This window comes from Catharus ustulatus, chromosome 3 (genome assembly GCF_009819885.2).
Source record: "Catharus ustulatus isolate bCatUst1 chromosome 3, bCatUst1.pri.v2, whole genome shotgun sequence".
NCBI classification, from domain to species: domain Eukaryota; kingdom Metazoa; phylum Chordata; class Aves; order Passeriformes; family Turdidae; genus Catharus; species Catharus ustulatus.
In genome coordinates, this window is record NC_046223.1 from 52,147,113 (window position 1) to 52,161,996 (window position 14,884).

The 14,884-nt window shown below is 48.9% G+C and overlaps 1 protein-coding gene across 1 annotated transcript; it reads right to left on the reverse strand.

Moving 5' to 3' along the window:
* Positions 1-10,753: 10,753 nt before the first annotated feature.
* Positions 10,754-13,272, reverse strand: OLIG3 (oligodendrocyte transcription factor 3). Its single transcript, XM_033055539.1, has one exon. The coding sequence runs from the start codon at positions 12,770-12,772 to the stop codon at positions 11,951-11,953; it is 822 nt and encodes a 273-aa protein (XP_032911430.1). The 5' UTR covers positions 12,773-13,272; the 3' UTR covers positions 10,754-11,950.
* Positions 13,273-14,884: the final 1,612 nt, after the last annotated feature.

Genomic DNA, 14,884 nt, shown 5'->3' on the forward strand with positions numbered 1-14,884 from the left:
GAGTGGGCTGGCATAATGAACTTCATTCATGCTGTCAGTGGAGTCAATAACTTATCCCCAACTGCTTTTGTCTCCCTGGCGGCAGTGCCTCTGATCGGGCTGAGGTACTTATTCAAGTAAAATTTATTTTCAATTGCAGGCCATAATACTACTGGCACAAGCCTTGCTTTGACAGAAGCTTTTGCTCAAGGCTAAACTATTGTTAAAGTTTGTGCCCATTGTCCAGGGTCTTTGATCTGTCAAAGCTGCTTAACAAGCTGGTTAAAAACTGTTTCAGATAACAGGTGTGTCCTTTGAGGATGCAGGGCCATTTTTCAACTTCTTTGAAAGACTAGTCCAGTAGCTGACTAAAATTTACATGCTGGTTGGTGGTGATATATGTAAAGCACTTTTAAAGCAAGAAATTCGATTTAGGGGTTTATTTCCCTGAACTTCCTTGTGGTTTGTTGTTGGTTTTGTTCTGTTTTGTTTTGTGGTTTAGGGTTTTGGGTTTTTTTTCTGAGGAAGTAAAAAGATTTACAAGGTGCTTCTCTGTGGCCTTGGAAGTATTTAGTGGAAAAATGACTGAGGTGCTAAATCTACCTGTAGCACTACAATTGCACCCAGTCGCAGTAAAGTCGAGTTTGAAGCAGCAAGCACCAGTGAACACAGTTAGGAGAAAGCTTGTGATGGAGAGGAGCAAAAGTGGGGTCATATGGGGCAGGCTTTGCTCGTGCAGGCTCACAGACAGGGGGGACACACTTCCCCTCCAAGCCAAAGCCTGCCTCAGTGCAACTGTGCTGCTCCAGCCCACCCCTGCCCTCAGCTGGGTCTGCTACCAACTCTGAGAGCCTCTAGCATGGTTAGCATCTACAGGATCTGCTCTTGCTACTTAGAAAGCCCAATTTCTACAAGAAGATCCCCATCATATCTTGGGTCCCCACTGTATAAGCCCAGGCATTCATGCATGGCCAATGGACTGAAAAAAATTTCCTTTCAATGGTCCATATGTCAGCTATATTCTTCAGGATGTGCAAAAAATGGTTCCTCCCCTTCACATATGTTTTAAAACACTACTGAGGTCCTGGGGGATTTAACCAGTTTTAACCCAACCTAGTTGGTTTTGTTTTTCCTGGGGAAAAAAAAAAAATCAAAAAACATGTCTACGGTCATTCTGAAATGCATGGAGGTGGCCTAAAAGTTTAGGGGAAAGGGGGAAGGGAAACTCGCTGTATGTGCACTGTGTGTGTGTGAGAGGGTGTGGAAGGGAGAATGAGCATCTTCAGGGGTGGTTTCCCCCCATTTTTGGATCAATACCACCTAATTGTGGAGCTGCTGCTACTGGGATTTTGGTACCCGAATTTCTGTGCCTTTCCAAGTTCCAGTTGGGCACATAACCTGAGCAACATAGCAGTCATAACTTCCAAATCTTATTTAAGTATGTGTGTATCAACAAAGCCTTGTCAGAGGCCAAGGAGTGAATTGAGGCCAGCACTGCAATTAGACGTGTCTCCTACACCCCCAGCCTGCTGGCTGCAGGCTGTTGCACAGCTACCCCAGCTTCTCCACAGGTGTACAGAGGGTGCAGATCCCTGGGAGGCTCCCTTGCAGCTCTGGCCAGGCAGCTTTGGTTGTACAGTACATCGAGCATCTCTTTACAGGCAGTCACTGCTGTCCCCACTGCTGGTGGGCTGCAGGGTCTCCACAGCAGGGAGCTGAGCAGAGGAGGGGCAGACAGCATCCTCACATGCAGCTCCACAGCCAGGGGCAGATCATGAATAAAACCTGGTGTTAAGGAAACACCTGCCCATCTTTGACCTGCAGGAAACAAGCACCTTTAGCAAGTGAGTGTGAGGTCATCTTCAACAGAAAAAAGAAGAGCTGAAAGCTCCCCTTATACAACAGGAAAGCTCTGAGACTTATTCTCCTCCTTCCCCTGAGCTGCACCCAGCAGCTCCCCTTGCTGGAGAAGCATGCATACCTTGAGAGATGAGCATAACAAACTGAAATAACTTTGCTGGAAAAGTGAGCCAGTTTCCTAGGAACATTTTTCTCAAACAATCCCATCTGTACCAAAAATCTGCAGTCAGCTTGTTATTTCAAGGAAGTTGGTGAAGAAAAGAAGCACTTTGTCAAATGTAGTAGTTTTATGAGCATCCCTAAACTGATTCAAGAATGAGAGGGAAAAAGGAAAGCTTTTCAAATACCACTCAGCTATGCTCACCATTAGGATCATAACAACTGTTCAAAGATTACTTTGGCATGTGTCTGTGCCATCAACTGGCTTCAGAGATATGTTTAGAGCAATTCATTTTCAGCATTCAAATTTAGCCAGAAAGATGTGAGATGGAGGAAAAATCCCTGTTGCAAGGTTGCCTCTAAGCAAAGCTGTCCATGGCTTTACTGGATGAAGCATCAGCCACTACATCAGCTACAAAATGTTTTCAGCACTGTAGTGACCAAGTCCATGTCTGTGGGCAGGTTAAAGCCTCAGTGAGGTAAAGACCTATTATAAACCAAATACAATACAGTTCTCACTTTCTCCATAATCTAGATTAAAACATTTTCTTCTCTGTGAAGAAGAATGTAGAGAAATCTACTAGTCTCACTTCTTATCTGCATTTTTCTGAGGTAAATTATTAAACATGAATGGCTTTAAAAGCTGAATTTCCCTTACCTGTTCCTATAGAGGGGTATCTTCAATGCTGTGTTGAAGCATAGAATAAGACCCTGTTGTGATCTCTACAGTGGGAAGAGAATCACAGTTGTGAACAAGGGAAATTGAGTAACAGCAAACACTTTTGGGGAAAATGTGAAAATTATATATAAGGTAGCCCAAGGACTCCAAACCACTTTAACATTACAGCCCTCTTTAATACCACTATGTAATTGTGACTTGCAAAGTAAAATAAGAAGATGCTGTGAAGTGGAGAGTGTCCAGTGAGACCACCAGACTATTACAGAAGGATATCTGTAGCTATTGTTTGTCACTAGCTGTTATTTATATTGCACATGATTCAACAGATGGTCAGGCAGATGCAATGGCAAGGTGAGACAGCCACAGCAGTGAAGGCTGGAATAGAAGATGCTGCAGCTGGAGGAAGAGGGCTGCCCATGGAGAGAGATGGATGGAGCTGGTGGTCGGGTGAGGGGATGAGCAGGAGACGTTCAAGCAACTGAACCTGACAGTGTCAAAGAAAGGGTCACCTGCTGACTGTGGGGCCCTGCAAGATGTGGGACATGCTGGGGTCTTCATGGGGACAGGCCAGGTAAAGGAGCCTGACCCAATATGACCAAGAGAGAAGGAGCTGAAATGCTGATACTGCATTTACAGGAGAAATGCCTTCTGCTGTATTGCTGGAACCAGAGCTAACCCCAGAGAACTCAGGTAAAATCCACCTGGGCAGAAGTGAAGAAGCAGTCAGGGTATTTAGTTAATGCTGGCTTTGTCAGTAGGCAGGATTTGGGGCAGAAGCCTTGGACACCAAGACACTGTAAAGAAATGCTGTGACTCAAGAGCATGGATGGAGCGCTGCCAAATTGATGAAGTGCACCAGTGGGAAGAAAAAACACACTGCAACATTTTAGGAAATGCAATAAAAAAGAGAAAAGTAAAGTTTTGTCTTTGGATTATAGCTTTGTATTGATAAATTGAAATCTGCTGAAACAAGTGAAGGATGGGGAACTAAGTACAGCTTGCCCGGTCTAAGCATTGGAAAGAGGAGGAGATGAGTCCCCAGGGAAAGGTCTGAGCTTCTCATTCAGTCTGTGTCTGGAATCACTTCTCCCACAAGGTATGTGATTCCTACATAGCAGAAAGAAAAAGCTCCCTGTTTTCCCCTGATGCTTACAAATTTGGGAGTGGATTCATTTTTCTTGATGGAGATTTGATGATGAATGAAGATGGACTGTCTCTGGACATATGAAGAATTCTGGTACTGAGGGCTATTCCGTGTCTATGTGTCATATTTACAAACTGAAAAAGTGACTGTCATGGGCACGTTGATGTGAAACCCAGAAGAGAAGAAGGATTTCTTGCACAAGGCACAAAAGTAGAAATAGACATTCTTTACAGTTTCATAGTTCAGTAAACCAATCATGTACAACTGGGAAAAGCTAAGCAGAGAAAGCCAAACAGTAATGGAAACAAATCAAATATTGAGGACCTTGATCAGTTAATAATTCTGATAAATATCTCACTTCACAAAGAAAATGTATTCTCCTTGTAATGTGGAGAGAAAGAGATGACAACAAGGGTAAAAGCTTTCTGTAAGGGAAAAAGACTGATACTACATCTATACAAAACATGCCTGTGACCATTACCTAGCTCTGAAGCCAACTGGCACAGACTGGCGTGTGTCCACATTATTAAATTCTTGCTTTCCAGGCAGTGTGGCTGAACACAAATTGCCTGCTGGGATTGGCCTTTGGCCTATGCTATCCCCAAACCATGCCTGGGAAATGTTCAGGAGAGTGTTAGCTGCTGGAGCCAAAACATGCCAGGAACTGTTGTAACAATTTGACTCTATAAATAATTGAGCCACAGTGCCTGAGAATGCTATGTAGCAGTGGTTAATTTACTAGGAGAGATGAAGTCCATGGTTCTAGCTTGGAATGGAAATCTTGGATATCTTACAGAACCCTGAGAAATGGAAAACCCTAGAGCACCCTACTGACACAGGAGAGTGATGATGTGAGGGGAGGCAAGCATCCACAGCTGCACTTTAATAAGAAAAAGCTCATATCCTGGCACAAGTAATGGAAGTATGAAGTAGTAGGATGTACATCTACACCTCTGGAAAAGGCACATGGACCATGCTGGAGCAACTGGGGGAAAACAAACCACAGAAATTAAGATCATGAAGCTTTGAAAAGACTGTGCTCAAGTGCTTTTGCAGAGCACACCTCATCCTACTTCAAAATTGAACCCAACTAAACCTCCCAAAGATGCTCAGTGAGAAAGAAAAAGGGGTACATGCACTGCTAACAGGTATGGTCTCAAGGCCACAAGGAGGAGGTGGCCCAGAGGGCTAGTGTGGGCTGGAGCCTGCTCAGGATGACCCTCCAAAACACATGGAGCCCCTTGGACCTGACCGTGTCTTAAGGTTGGCTGGGCTACAGGCACCTCAGGAGACCGAGGTCACAGCAGTCATTCAGAGAAACACACAGACAGAAGGGGAGGCAGGGCAGGCAGCACACACCACGCTCACAGGAAACCTGCAGACAGTCCTGCAGGACAGCAGGGACTCAGCTAGGCCCATCCATAGATATGGAATAGTGCCCTACAGTAGCCACTCTCCTGTATTCCCTGCAAAGACAACATGGATGTGTCAGGACTTCAGTGACAAAGGTCTGGAGACTACTACATCCCCCTCCCATCGAAATGAAGCCTTCAGACCCTTCTAGCTTAGGTCCTTTGCCAATTTATGAGACTCAGAGATGTTCAGACACTGGTAACCATCTGGATCTTTGCATGGAAGTGCGCACAAGTTTTCCATGGTTTCCTTCCCTTTCAGATCTGTGTCTGAGATATTTGTAGCCCACTGTAAGTATCAGCACTTACATGGTGCATGAGTGGTGTCCAAACTCAATTCTCATTGTGCTCAAGTAAACCGTCATGCCACCCATGGCCACCAGTGTTGTGACTAATTTCTGTCACTGTCACTTGCAGTTTTAGGAGGCAAGCCAAGTGCTGAAACTGGGGATAGAAGTAAATGTTTCAAGCTGCCTTTCTCCTAGTAACTGAAAATTCATTTGCTGTGTGAAGATCTGACAGCACAGGCCACAGAATCCACCATGGCCAACTCTTCTGCAAAGCAGAAGGCAGGGCAGCATAAGGAACTGCATGTTTAGTTGTCTACTTCCTGTACGGCACTTGACAGATCTTTGTTTATCAACAAAAATAAAGTCATGAAAGAGGATGTTTTATGTGGTCATATTATAACATTTCTCTGGTTTCTAAAAAATACAAATGAAATGTCGTGTTTTTTCAGAGAGACACTTAATTTACAGCTGAAATACAGTAAAATAGCACCTGGTGTGTGATAGAGCCACTGGGTAGAAAGCAATTAAAAGAAAAGTCAAATAAATTAAAAAGGCAAAAAGTACACACACACACATGAAAAAGGACCACAAAGAGTAACTATTCAGAAAAGTAATTTAGCATTGCCAAAAACACAATCCATTTTTTATAACATGCACATCAACTTCCTTTCATGAGTAATTTGTAATTATTTCCTCTGGTGAAGATGTGACTAAGGCACTCTTGCATCCTCATATACATCCCTGACATGGGAGAGGGTTTTCTGGAGGTGATGAATGCCTTCAGAGAATACAGTTCCATTCCTCTCCTGTTTTGTGGGAACTTCATTCTTTCTATCTTAGAAATTGAGTCTTACCTGCTTTTATTACCTTGCCTTACAAGGCATCAGGACCAGGCCCTTGCAAATCTTTTCTTTCTCAAGAGATCCATTAATTTTTGAGTTGTGGGTCTCCACAAATCATCTTTACCCTAAACACTAAATTACTGCATTTCTTGTAGGTATTCCCTTGCTCGTCTGGCAGCCCCTGATGCTGCTCTGCCAGGCAACTTTTCAAGATGTACATGTCAACAGCCACAACACTTTGGGGAAAAACAAACATAAAAATATCAAATTAAAATATAGGTCTACAGGTGTTTTACTAAAGCTATATAGAGCCCTATCCTGAACCTGCCACAAGTTCTGAGACTTGGGGGATGTAGGCATAGATTTTGGTCACATAGCCTCAACTGACCATACTAATTTTTAAGTTTTGCCCATCAGCCAAACCTTACTCTTCTGCAGCTGCACTGTGTTTATCTGGGTGCCTACTTCAATGTAATATCAAGCAAAAAGGGTTTGTTTCAACCTCAGAAGAGAGAAATGAAGAGCATGAGAAGGGTTTGTCAGGGTAAGCAGGCTGCAGACACTTTCATTCACCCTTCTGGTGTCTTCAGTTCAGTGTCTCCAAGGCAGCAGTTTTTGGATGCTGAGCAGTGGTTAGATGAGAGCACAGATATGGATACAGCTCCACCAAAAACTGCATCACATCCCTGATGTGTCATAAGACTGACAATTCCTTTTTGTTGTATTCATTTGACCCAAAAACCTTTCATAGTTTTACTCAAACTGATTATTTGAAAAAACTGAGAACAAAAAATAATTAACAATTAAGCAGCAATTAAGTTTCTTTGTTTAAAAAGTGGTTAAGCAACTGAGGAAAGATTCTTCTGTAAATGTTGGGTTGGTTTTGATTTGTTTTTTGTCTTTGGTTGAAGTGCAACTTTTTATTCAAAAATTCCATTATGCAGAGCTTGGTTGGCATTTTTTTAGACCATTTTGTTCTTACTCTGTTTCCCTATTCAAAACACATTAAGAAGGAACTTAGGGACATGGTTTAGTGGTGAATTTGGCAGTGTTGGAATTATGGTTGGATTCAGTGGCATTAAAGGTCTTTTGCAACTTAATTTTTGCTACTTGAATCCTTCATGATTCTATGATTGTAAGGCTCAATTCAGCCATTTAAACAGATTTTTACTGCCTCTGAGATGCCCTAGATGCCCAACCTGACCTGTCCTGCTGCACTTTGTGGGTCAATTTTAAGCAGTACAGTGTGGATGTCTCTAGGTATTTCTAATACCCTGAAAGCAAAGGTACAAACTCAAATCCTTCAATTTCACAGAACTTCAGTGAAAAATGTCTGCTTACATTTTAGTATTTAGATTCTACTTAAATCTCAGTTGGCTGCTTGTCTTTCAGACCTGAGAAGTGGTTTTTGTGCCCCTGAAGCACCCATTTCCCCCGCTCAATCTTGCTCCTTCGTTTTCCCTGGCAGCAGCACGATGTCATCTTGTGACAGTACTTTCCAGCTCAAATCCACGCCTGCCTGCTTCTGCAGGAGGGAAAGTGGGGCTTCAAAGAATAGAAAACACAGAATTTTAAGAGATGGATAGGAGTAAGTAGAAAAATATGGAAGAAAGTTGGAGGGAAGCTGAGCAAGACATGCATTTTAAGAGACACACATCCTTAATACACTCCTTATTAAGCTCCCAAGTTTTGCTTGGAGACTAGGGCACCAATCAAGGCAGCTAGGCAGGAAGACAAGGAAGACCTGAGGCAAGAGGTAGCAAGCTATTAAAAAAATTACTCTTTTTTTTTCTCCTTTTTTTTTTCCCTCTGTGACTTCAAAGAAAAACGATTCGCTCATTTGGTAGTAACTGATGGGAACTGTGAATTACTGAGCAAGGCCCCCAGCCTAGTGTTTATCTCCTCACCAATAAATCTCTAAACTGAAGCAATGAAGCTAAGTACTGCTGCTATTTCTGCATTTTATTTCCATATTAATCAAAACACAAGCCTACCCCCACCTCTTCCCTGGCCTCATGTAGCTGGAGAAGAGGTGTGAGGGGACTGTCTGGGTAGGACTTGTCAGGTGGGGGTGGGTCTGGCGGGATGGGAGACTGGGGGAGAAAAGAAACCCCACAACTTAGAGAGCTGAATACCAGTGCCTGGCATTTTGGCTTCAAATTTGTGGCAGACCCCTGGCGGCAGAGGCAGTGGGGTCCTCCCCCCGGGGAACTAGGAAGCACTGGGAAGGGAGGGGTTGCTGCTTTCCCCTGAGACAAGGAGCAGCATCTGCCTTCTCCATGACACAGCTGTGCCGGGACCCAGTGGTCAGCAAGGGGAAGCACAAGTGAAAACCAGTGGTGTCCATCCACCTCTGATCTATATTTAATTTATATTTAACATACGTGTACACAGATACTACTCGTTATTTTGGGGGAAAGGAAGGGAAGGGAAGGGAAGGGAAGGGAAGGGAAGGGAAGGGAAGGGAAGGGAAGGGAAGGGAAGGGAAGGGAAGAACACAGAATGTCTGTGTGTGGCTGAGTGGGGATCAAATGTCCCCAAAGAGCCCTTTTGCTGACCCCCCAGGACTGAAGGGGCCGAGTGATGGAGATGGCGAGGCAGCATTGCCGAGGGTGGCGGCGGGTCCGGGTGGCCGACTGCCGACTCCCGCACTAAGGCGTGACTTCGTCCTCCTCTCGGCTGCCATTTACAGCCCAGCCCCGTCCAAGGCTACCCCGCTTGACCCGCTCCGAGGGGAGGGATGCAGGGTCGGGAAAGATGCGGAGTCGGGGAGGATGGGGGCCGGGATGGAGCCGTGGCTTTGAGCCGTATCAGCCCGCATGGAAGGTGCGTGGGGGACAGTCGGGTGGGCCGAGGAGGGGCCGACAGCCCCGCGTTTTCCCCGCTCCTGTTTGCCCTCGGCTCGCCTTCCCTCCGCCAGCAGCGCCGCGGGCTGCCCGTGCCAGCAGCGGGGAAAAGCTGGGAGTGTGGGGAAGTGTGTGTGAGAGCGCTTCGGCTGTCGGGACCGAGCAGGGTCTCCGGCCCAGACTCTGCCCGGGACGGCGGGGCAGGTCTGCGCCCTGCGCAGGACTCCAAGAACGGATCCGGCGGAAGGAAGGAGGGAAGGAGGGAGGGAAGGAGGGAAGGAGGGAAGGAAGGAAGGAAGGAAGGAAGGAAGGAAGGAAGGAAGGAAGGAAGGAAGGAAGGAAGGAAGGAAGGAAGGAAGGAAGGAAGGAAGGAAGGAAGGAAGGAAGGAAGGAAGGAAGGAAGGAAGGAAGGAAGGAAGGAAGGAAGGAAGGAAGGAAGGAAGGAAGGAAGGAAGGAAGGAAGGAAGGAAGGAAGGAAGGAAGGAAGGAAGGAAGGAAGGAAGGAAGGAAGGAAGGAAGGAAGGAAGGAAGGAAGGAAGGAAGGAAGGAAGGAAGGAAGGAAGGAAGGAAGGAAGGAAGGAAGGAAGGAAGGAAGGAAGGAAGGAAGGAAGGAAGGAAGGAAGGAAGGAAGGAAGGAAGGAAACTGCAGCGTCTCTTGGTCATCTCGTTGAATTACTCCAAGGATTTAGCTCAGGCAGGGGGTGGCTTTTTTACAACGTGATTTGTTAGTTCGTGTTTTCGAGGTAAATGCACATTCTTTTCATTTTCGTGTGTTGGTGTATGCTTATGTTTTAACGCTGACTCGGGTGCTGCAGTGTTGCACAGCCCGCTCACCGGCGTGGATCGCCCACAGGTGCCTTTCTGAAAGTTGTTTGGCCTTTCGGTTTAAATGCCCCATCCATCCTTCCTGTGTCACTGCTCACCTTACGACTCCGGGGGAGTCGCCTCCTGTTCCTTCGGGTCCCTCCCGGGCATCCCTTTCGGGGCTGGCCGGGGTGCAGGACCGCACTCCGTGTGCGGCGCTGGAAGCCGCCGGCCGCGCTCATCTCCACGGAGAGCCGCCACCCGGCTGGGCAGAACTGCCTTTCCTAACTCTGTCCGTCCTACCATTGCCCTCCCGAAAAAAGGACGGAAAGCTTTTTTTCCAAAGAAAAAATAAGTCATTGCCCATCAAGGCCCCAGCACCCCTTTCCAGCACTGCCCCTGACCCGTCCCCCGCGCCCGGCGCTGGCTGCGGGACTGGCCATGGGCCACCCCAATTCCTGAGGGCTCCCGGCCCGCTGGGAAGCTGCCGGCAGCTCGCACACACCTGAGGACATCGGCTTCGTGGCTGCTTCCGAGGCAGGGCACACAGAGCTGAGCCAGCCTCCTCCTGCTGAGCCCGGGAAGTCCTGGCCAAACCCAAAGCGATCAAATACGGCGCCTTTTCTCAGCTTCCAGTCCCGGACAAAGGCGAAATAGGCAGCTTGGAATTAATTTTTTACTTTATTTGGAAATCTCATCCAGAAACACTGGTCAATAATAAATATATCGATAGTTATTATCAAGAATATATAAAAAATAAAGACATGGTGGTGTCTTTGAGGCCCCAACCGAAAACAAACAAACAAACAAACAAACGAAATGAAGAATAACATTATTTCAAGCAAACTCCCAGGAAAACGTATCGAAAAGGAAATAAACAGCAACAAAGCTTCAGATTTAGATATACATCACTGATCTGACAAGACCTGACCCTACATGCAGAACAAAAACATAGCCAAAAAAAAAAACCAAAACCAAAAAAACCACCCCCCCAAAAAAATTTAAAAAGCCGCAAACACGAATGAACCCAGAGGCAGCAACAGAAACTTTTACCCCAGACAGCTAAATCAGCACACTTCACCGAGAGCAGGAGATGGGAGATTTGGCAAAACGGATATGCTGGAGGATTGTGCTATGTTTTGAATTATTTTCCTCTGTTTTGTTTTGTTTTTCTTCTTTCTTCACAGAGGGAAGAAGAAAAACTACCGCAAACAGAACCGCATCATTACCATTTCTGTAAAAACAAAACAAACAAAACAAAAAACCACCAGACTACAAAAACCCCAAACCATAAAGCACACTCACAAACTTTAGTGAATTCTCTCGGAAGTCCCTGTTGCCAGGGGAGCCGCATGTGGCCGGTCCCCACGGGTGACAAGCTGGGGCGGAGAGCGTGCATGCACTCTCTACCTTGGGTAGCCGCTGCGCTGCCGCAGCCAGGGTCGGAACGGAAATTTTGGAGGTGCCGCCGTGCGAAGGTAAGGAAAGAAAAAGCCCAGAAAAAAAGCGTGGAAAAAAGCCCCAAACCGATTTCATCGTTTCTTGGTAGCTGCGAACACTACAATGACAACCATGTCTTTTTTTTTTTTCCTTTTACATACATTTTAAGGAATCATTTACATGTGATTACCAACAGCGTCATTATTATCATTATTATCATTATTATCATTATTATCATTATTATCATTATTATTATCATCATTCTTTTTACAACAGGGACTTTTTTTCCAGTTTAGTATAATAAGAAAACATCGCCCGAGGAGGCGGGTAGAACATTACCTTTGCAAGGTCCTTACTACACTAATCCCGTGTTACAGGGGCTTGGCGGACGGGCAGGTCCGCCGGCGGCCCGGGGGGGACCGGCCGCAGCCCCCTCTCCGTCCGGGGGAGCGCCGGCTCCGGCGCAGCCCCAGCGGCCGGGGGAGCCCCGCCGAGTCACTTCAGGAGGTCCTTGGTCTCCCCCGAGATCCTGGCCATGTTGGAGGCGGTGAGGGCCGAGAGGTGGGGCGGGGGGGGCATCTGGCAGATGGTGCAGGGGCAAGGCAAGCCCGCCCAGTGCTGGAAGCCGCTGCCGAGCTGCAGGGCGGGGGGTGTCGAGGGGGTCTTGAGCAGGGAGTGTGGGGGCCGGATGGTGCCGATGGCCGGCAGGGAGGCGGAGAGGGAGGAGGAGGTGTTGGCGGAGGACAAGGCACTGCCGAGGATGGGATGCACCTGGTGCACAGTGCCCGCAGCGTGGGGCGGGTGCCCGGCAGAGTGTCCCACCGTGCCGCAGTGAAAGGCCGAGTGGTGTCCCCCGTAGATTTCCCCAACTAGCCTCTTCATCTCCTCCAGGGAGCTGGTGAGCATCAGGATATAGTTTCTGGCTAGCAGGAGGGTGGCGATTTTGGAGAGTTTTCTCACAGAAGGTCCGTGAGCGTAGGGCATCACCTCCCGCAGTCCGTCCATGGCGAGGTTGAGGTCATGCATCCTCTTACGCTCCCGGCCGTTGATCTTCAGCCGCAGCTGCTGCAGGTCCTGCTCCGAAAGCTGCTTCTTGATTTTGTACTTGCTGCCTTCCCCTCCGGCCTTGGAACCGTTCCTGGTGAGGCCTTCCCCAGACATCTTCTGCACCAGATCGTTCTGGGTAGAGGAGACAGAGTTGAGCCGGCTGTCTTGGTGGTGGTGATGGTGGTGGTGGTGGTGATGGTCTCTCAGGTACATCTCATCCATGTCTGGCGAGGAAGCTCTGCTGGAGACAGAGCTGGAGTCAGAATTCATTGTATTCGGGCTTCTGAGCAAGAAACTCTTCCCTGCTCTGGAGGTGGCGGAGCAAGACAACTCTCGTTCAAAAAGCAACAAAAACAAAACGAAAACGAAAAAAACGGACGGCAGGGTCTGCCAGCGAAGAGCTGGAAATGCTGGAGGAAGAGGAAAAAGCCCCTCAGCTCCCCTCTCTCTTTCTCCCTCTCTCTCCACCCGGTTACTCAGCCTGTTTACAGGATGGCTAGTTAGTGTATGCTTGGACTAACCTCAGCTTGAGAAAGAGGGGCTTTTATAGAGCTGCAGCAGAGAGCAGAGACAAAAGGAGCCCTCCTATGTATAATGGTCTAGTTAGGATGACGTGCCATTATTCAGGGCGGTGCGCTTTGACTGTCCCATTTAGCAAGGACCTCTATTCATATTCATTGTGGTGCCACCCGGGACACCTCAGCCACGGACCATCAGGAGTCAAGGAGACACAAAACCCCTCTGATTGACACCGCACACTCATCGCTCCGTGTGCGCGCCTTCTCCTCCCCCTGCCTCCTCATTTCCAATATAAAACCTCATCCCGTCTACAGTAGGGAGCCAGGGGGCTGCGAGGGGCTGCGCGCCCGCGAGTGGCCGGTCAGCAAACCCCGGTCGCGGGCGGCAGCGGGCAGAAGCCGCCCGGGGAAGTCCCTCCGCTACTGCGGGAGGGGTTGGGGGACGTCGGTGGCCCCCGTCCTACACATGCCCGGCTTCAGCCGCGGCTCCACGCTTTGTCTGCCTTTCCCTCCCCCTTTCCCTGTCCCCCCACGGCCGGGGGTGCGGTGCGGCACCGGATGGCCCTCGCCTGGGCGGGCTGGCCGCAACTGCCTCGTACCTGGGTAGCCGCTTTGTTTAAACGAGCGATGATGACTCGGGCATCAGCCGCGGGAAGGTGCGGGCTGGGAAACCCGCCTCCCCCCGGGCCAGTGACTCCGTTTAAATAAACGGGGAAATCCAGGGTGCGGCGGCAAGCCGGTGTACTTGGTGACGGGAGGGGTGGCCGGCAGCCCCTGGGGCTCCTCTGGCCTCGGGCTCCGGCGGGGCTGCCGGAGAAGCCGTCGGTGGGACCGAGAGGGCCGGGCCGGACGCAGGCGGGAAGGGAGCCAGCTCGGGGGGCAGCTCTGCAAACATCCCCAGGCGTTCGCGCCAGTAAGTAGCTGGGTCCCGGGCACCGGCCGCAGCCAGCGGTGGCGCGGGAAGGGAGGAGGGTGCGTCGGGCCGAGCTGGTGGGGGCTCGACAGGGCAGGGCGGGCGGGGCACCCGGGGTGGGTGTCACCACCTCAGCTCTGGGCCGAGCCCCTTGTCTGCCTCTGCCCCGGGTGCGGATTGAACCGGAGTGGCCGCCTGCGAGGTCTCTCGGGATGGGGAGGTGAGAATTCCCCGGCGGGGACGGCGTTAGGAGCACCTTCGTGTCCGGGGAAGGGCGTGTGGTTTTCCAGCGCGTCTTCCCAAACCCCGGCCGTGCGTACGCGGTGAGTGCGGGGATGTCAGACGGGACGGGACGGGAGCCACCCGCGCCACCCTGGAACTCCCGCAGCTGGCCCTGGTCCCCCCTCTCTCGGGGGAAGCTGACGGGCTAAGTGTCCACTTTCCAAGAGGTGCTTAGGGCCTGGAAGAAATCTTGGCAGGACCTCGTTTGTCCATAGTGTCCAGGCCCCGAGGAGGGCGAAGAGTCAGAAAAACAGGGATATTTTCGTCCAACTGAGTTTAACTGTGGTTAATCTGCTGAGCAAAATTAAAGCCGCCTGATTCTAGCACTGTCAGTAAATCCTGCGGTGAGAGAAGAGAAGAGAAGAGAAGAGAAGAGAAGAGAAGAGAAGAGAAGAGAAGAGAAGAGAAGAGAAGAGAAGAGAAGAGAAGAGAAGAGAAGAGAAGAGAAGAGAAGAGAAGAGAAGAGAAGAGAAGAGAAGAGAAGAGAAGAGAAGAGAAGAGAAGAGAAGAGAAGAGAAGAGAAGAGAAGAGAAGAGAAGAGAAGAGAAGAGAAGAGATACCGTTTAGGAGGACATATCAAAAGAACGCGATCTCGGCTTTATCACGCTTCCACCACGAAAGCCGTAAACCACCCTAGACTTTTTCTCAGCTGACAGGTTTGTCAGACAC

Bases quoted from the DNA above. Each gene is read 5' to 3' on its own strand.
- OLIG3 (XM_033055539.1), bottom strand. From the start codon at position 12,772: ATGAATTCTGACTCCAGCTCTGTCTCCAGCAGAGCTTCCTCGCCAGAC.